The 5,803-nt window shown below is 45.8% G+C and overlaps 1 protein-coding gene across 4 annotated transcripts; it reads left to right on the top strand.

Annotated features, from left to right (window-relative positions):
* Positions 1-592: 592 nt before the first annotated feature.
* LOC119271582 lies at positions 593-2,213 on the top strand. 4 transcript variants are annotated; one of them, XR_005134629.1, is made up of 3 exons: positions 593-958; positions 1,481-1,639; positions 1,767-2,212. XR_005134629.1 is itself a non-coding variant. In XM_037553352.1 (3 exons), the coding sequence occupies exons 1-3, from the start codon at positions 936-938 to the stop codon at positions 2,064-2,066; spliced, it is 519 nt and encodes a 172-aa protein (XP_037409249.1). In that variant the 5' UTR covers positions 593-935; the 3' UTR covers positions 2,067-2,212. The 4 variants fall into 4 exon arrangements, 2 of the variants coding, with proteins under 2 accessions (XP_037409249.1, XP_037409243.1); XM_037553352.1 differs by having other exon boundaries at positions 1,444-1,639; XR_005134628.1 differs by having other exon boundaries at positions 594-958; positions 1,400-1,639; positions 1,767-2,209.
* The last annotated feature ends 3,590 nt before the right edge of the window (positions 2,214-5,803 follow it).

The raw sequence follows: 5,803 nt of genomic DNA, 5'->3' as shown, positions 1-5,803 counted from the left end.
GAGCGCCGCCGAGCGAGTGGCGCGGCGCGCCGCACAGCAAGAGCGGATCCATCGGCGCTTGTCTGTTGTCAACACGGCGTCGCAGCTAGATACACGTCCCATCAGTACCCCCATTCCTCGCCAGGAGTGGGCAGAGCCCTCAGCGCCAAACTTGCACCAGATGCCGGCCACGCCGTACTTGCACGGGACGTCCGCCGCGCCATTCGCATGGGTGCCGCCGTTCGCCTTGTCCGCGGCCCGCTGGATGCCAACACATTGATCCGTAGGCTCGACCGCCTCCTTGGCCCAGGTGTTCACCTGGGCGCAGTAGAGGAACATGGCCGTCGCATCCTCGAGATGGTGATCTCCGATGAAATAGCCAACTTGGATCTCGAGATCGCTCTCCAGATGTATCGCGAGCGTGTCGACCGCTTGGACGAATGCTTTCACGAGTTCAGGCAGAGCCAAGAGCTACCCTGGGCAAGGGCTGCTGGTCATGGTCTCATGGACGCGTTTTATTTTAAAAAGTTGTTTCGACGTGAATAACTTTGTATTCACAACAATCATAGTATTGCTCTGTTTCAATGCGTGTACTAAGCTATTTAGGAACCCCTTAAACTAGACAAAGGATCCGAGCCGAATCCCGATCCCTCCGGCGTCCCACCTCACCCCTACAAATCCGACGTCTGATCCCATCGATCCTAGCATCGATTCCCCCACCTAACCTATATCTTTGAATCCGCCTCGCGCGAGGGAGCAGTGGCGATAGCCGATGCGAGGGAGCGCGCGACGTCGGCGGCGGCGACCCCTACCTAACTTGTAGCTTCAAATCCACTGCGTGCGAGCGAGTGGTGGCGATAGCCGGCGCGAGGGAGCGCGCGGCACCAGCGGTGGCAACCCCCACCTAACCTGTAGCTTCGAATCCGCCTCGAGCTCTAGATTCGATCCGCTTCGTCATGATGGTGGCCATCGATTCCCAGTTAGATCATCACTTCTGGATTCCACCCCCTAATAAGCTTTGGATCTCTCACTGCGTCTTCTTCTTTGATTCCCCCAAATGTTTGTTGTTTGAATCATCGACGGCAAATCTGCAAGTTGCATTATGCAGTTAGCATTGTGCTTGAGTTTTGCGTGCAGTTAGCTGGTTTGAGTCCCTGTCAGTTGGTAATGTGTATAAAATCTGAGGTTAGATGTTGGAGACAACATTCAGTTAGCTCTGTGGGATTGTGTAGTTTGAGCTAGAAAATGTGCTTTGCTTGTGCTTGAGTTTTGCGTCGAGTTAGCTGGTTGCATCCCTATCAGTTTGGTGATGTGTATAGAAATATGAAGTTATCTGTTGGAGAAACCATTCAGTTAGCTCTGTGGGCTTCTGGTTGCATTTGCGCAGTTAACTATGAAAACTTTTCTTCACTGCTTGTAGTAAAAAATGGCACCTGATGAAGACGATGATGACCTAACTAGCAGGATTGTATGTGTCGACATGCAAAACTCTCCCGTGCAGAATGACCCAGTTTACGTTTTAAAACCAGTGGTGGTGCAAACTGCGAGGTATCCACCACAGGCGCCAATGAATGAAAGAGTTACTGGATGCAATTGCGAACCTATGCCGCGCCTGAAGAACCGTCAACACCAATCAAGCGTCCTGGAGACAATCAATGAGGTAGAGTGTGACAATTAACTGTGTAACAATTTACTTGTTTTTGCATAAGGGGAGAGTTTTCAAATTTCCGCAGTTATATTTTTACTTTAAAACTTCATAAAAGCAATTGTGTTTGTGAATAAATTAGGTGCATGATGGACCTGCACAAGATGATGATGAACACATGGATGCTACCAATGAAAGTGATGATCACATTGAATGCTGGACTAAGATTGTTCCTCAAGATGACTGGGAGCGAGAACTCGAGCAAGTCTTTGTTCTAAGGCCTAAAACACGATGTCCGCAATATCCACAAGCTCAAGAAGACCAGTCTAGTCAGAGCAATGATAAGGCATGTGCAGATACTTGTACAGACAACTGTGAGAAAGCTAGAACTGCACGTTGTTCTGTCGCCCAAAAAAAGATAACAAAAATGATGTTCTGCTAACATCAGCAGTTAGGTGTTCCACCATCATGCAGTTAGGGTTGAGTGCATAAGGGAGTTAGAAACTATGGGGCAGTTAGCTTAAATAATGCAGTTATGTGATAAAGCAACTAGGTTTAAATACACATGGAAGTTAGAGTACACAACAACTAAAATTTTACTCAATAACGAAAAAGGCAGTTAACTAGACGCCGCAGGGAGGTGGGTGGAGCGCACCCTTCTTTAGGCCCATGGTGGGTGGCCTACTCCCACTCCGGTGACATAGCCCTGCCCATCCCGGACTCCAGCTCCGGTGACACTTTCCCCATGTCATCGTTCTAGTGGAGGCGCAGAAGCTTGTTACAGTGGCGACTTCCTGCTTTTCAGTTAACTTCAGTAGCGCTAAAACTCTTTGCCTCCTTCAGTTAACTTGCTCTTCATGTCCTAGATGGGTCTCATCCTCGAGCGGTTCATGGTGTGGATCTCCGGCGGTTAGCTTTTGGGTTTCTTCTACTCCTCCGACCCATCCTCTGTAGTTGGCAATTATTTGGGGGTTATCTATAGCTAGCATGTTCAGTTCTTACTTGCAAAATAATGTTGTGTCCAGAGTCAAGACATCCCTATCTGGTTTATTATTTTGGGGATCCAGTGAATATTATTTTTCCTGTTAGCAGTTAACTTCTGCTCCATTGCACCGGGGATCGACGAGGTGCAGGACCCCTGATGGGGATTTACTGGTGGAGCGACCTCTCTACAGCTAGCTCAGTTTCATGGATAAGTTAGCTTAGTTTCAAGGAGCAGTTTGCTTTACTGATAGTTATGTAAAAAAGAAATAGAGATCACTGCTCAATTAGCTCTTGCTCCCATGCTGCCAGCGGTGCGATCCATGGTGCGCAGTTTGCCAATGCTCAGTTTCATGGAGCAGTTAAGCGATGCACACAACTATGATTTTGCCAAGCCCCTGCTTGTGTGAGGTACAAAAAATAGCAATCTAATTAGAGGGTTCAGTTTGTTTGCCAAGCCCCTGCTTGCATGAGGTAAAAAATATTTTTAATCCTGGCAGTTAACTCCGTGTTAACTGCCGCAATCCTTGGCAGTTAGCTATTTAAATCCCGGCAGTTTGCTATTCCAGTCCCGGTGGTTAACTTGACCATGGAAAAAATAGAAAAAAAGAATTAAAAACAAAAGAAGCAAAAAAGTATTATCAACCATTGCAATTAGCTTGCTCATTGTGTGCAGTTAGGTATTTCATACCCGCAGTTACTGTGACCCAATCAAAAAACAAAAAAAACATTTTCAGTCCCGCGGTTAACTTAGTGCTAACTGTTGCGATTCCTGGCAGTTAGCTATTTCACTCCCAGAAGTTAACTTGACCTGGCGATAAAAGTATAGAAGATAAAAACAATTTTCTTCAGTCTCAGGAGTTAGCTTGTCAGCATATGTCAGTTAGCTATTCCACGTGAGCAGTTAGCGTGTACTGTAGCAGTTCAGGCAAAAAATGTCGAAAATGATGTTGTTTTTTGAAAACTGCTCTTAAACCGTAGCAAATCCGAAAACGTGGTATATATGCCAAAGTTCGGGCAAATCGGTACCTTTCTAACGGTATATGATACGCATCATTCCGACAAAAGATTTGAAAATTCCTTTCACAAACATATTGAAAACTCATTTGATGGATTTTCGGTTTTTTGAATTTTGTTTAAAAACCGGATCGATTTTCAGAAAACGATCAAAATGAGTTTTTTGCTCCTTCTCAATAGTTATCGAACGGTATAACAATTGCATCAATCCGATTAGCGGTTAAATAAATACGACCCAAAATAGTGCGAGAAAACGATGCCAGAAAAAGTCCGCCCGATAGTTAACTAGTATAGTTCGCAAAGTTAGCTATGTTCTCGTGCAGTTAGGAACGGTTCCTGGATAGCTTATTCAGGAATGGGTTGCAGAATAGTTGTCATGTATATATATATATATATATATATATATATATATATATATATATATATATATATATATATATAATCATCACATATACGTGATGATACTTAATAGTAGGTACAATGCCTAAAATTGAAAACGAACAATACTAAAACAAATATCCCTCCTGGGGCCAGTATTCCGGCAGCCCCTTGCCAGCAGCTCCCTGGTGCACGGCATCTTCCTAGTGCGGAGGCAGTACTCCGACTCCTTCACCTCGCAGCGCTTGACGTACCGATCTGCCTATTGCTGGTGGACGCGCGCGGCGGATCTTACCATTTCATTGGGTGCCCATCGGAGCTCCTCATCGGTGGCACGCTGGAGCTTATCGGCCCATCTCCACACAGCGACGAGGCGCCCAACACCTATGACCGTCCTCGCGAAGTACCCGTCTTCGTACACCTCGTCAGCACGACGACGCTCCCGCCCCCAAAGCTCCGCTGCCTCCTTTTTCCAGGCGGCATCATGGGTTTCACAGGCCGCCTGGTACTTGGCTTCCTCCTCCTCCATCTCCTTCTTGAACGCCATTTGCCTGGCTTTCTCAGCCTGCGGGAGCGACTTCCACAAACAAAGATTGTACTAACTCCAAAACCAATCCAAAGTTGGGGGGTCCGACGCAACCTCGTCAGGTGGCGCGTAGGGGTTCTCATCACTGCTAATCGAGTGAGCATCCTCGGGGGGCGGCGACTCCTCGTCGGCGTGTGGGCAGACCGGCGGCGCCATGGCAGAGATTTGAGAGAGAGAGAGAGAGAGGGCGAGCGAGGGGAGGATGTAGATGAGAATGCAGGCGGGACAACGTGAGCAAGGTAGTATTTATTGGCGGCCGGAATCTAGATCGACGGGGACAGTACACATGCCGGTCGCCGGAATTTACGAGTACTGTACTTTGAATTACACACAATTCCCGTAGCAAATCCGTGTGTGAACATAATAGCCAAAATCCATGTGTGAACATAATAGCTGACAGTTTCCAATGCAGAACCGTGTCTGATTAATGATCCCCGCCATTCACCTACCAAACCTCGAGCCGCGGGATAGACTTCCAATCGTGTGGGGGCCGGTTGTCTTGCCAGATCTTTACATTTTCTTTTTTGAACACCACATATTTACATCGTCTGATAATTTTTTAACTCACACACAAGTACACAAAAATATGATTTTTCAAATCGTTTTGGTTAGGCGTTGCATGTAGATGTAGTTCAAATTTGAATTACGATCATTAAGGGGTTAGAAAATCACTTAAATGTCTTTAGAAGGTCAAATGACCCCTGAATTTACCAAATTTTCACATGACAGTTGTATTAGTGCACGTTAAACGTAGGAAAAATTTCGAAGGCCGTAAGAGGAAGCTATCTCCCGTTCATCATCAAACATGCATTGTTCCCTCTCGGAACCACGAAACTTCTGGCGAGTTGCTCCGATTTGTGAGGGGTGGGTGTCCAAACGTTCGTCAAACATGCCAAATTTTTTTACCACATCATCTTGGTGGCATGACATTACATCAACCAAGGTTTCATGTGTTTCTGATCATTTTCCTATTTTTTAAATTAAAATGCCATGTCACTCCATGCATACGTATGCATGTGTCCATGTCGTGACACCAATATGTTTGAAAATTCCTTCTAATTTACTCCAGATGGAATTAACTCGCACACAAGTATACAGATATGATTTTTCAAACCGTTTTGGTTAGGCGTTGTATGTAGATGTAGTTCAAATTTGAATTACGGTCATTAAATGGTTAGAAAATCACTTAAATGTCTTTGAAAGGTCAAATGACCCCT

This window comes from Triticum dicoccoides, chromosome 1A (assembly GCF_002162155.2).
Source record: "Triticum dicoccoides isolate Atlit2015 ecotype Zavitan chromosome 1A, WEW_v2.0, whole genome shotgun sequence".
NCBI lineage: Eukaryota > Viridiplantae > Streptophyta > Magnoliopsida > Poales > Poaceae > Triticum > Triticum dicoccoides.
Note: the sequence above shows the minus strand (reverse complement) of the source record. Positions and strands in the feature narration are given on the sequence as shown.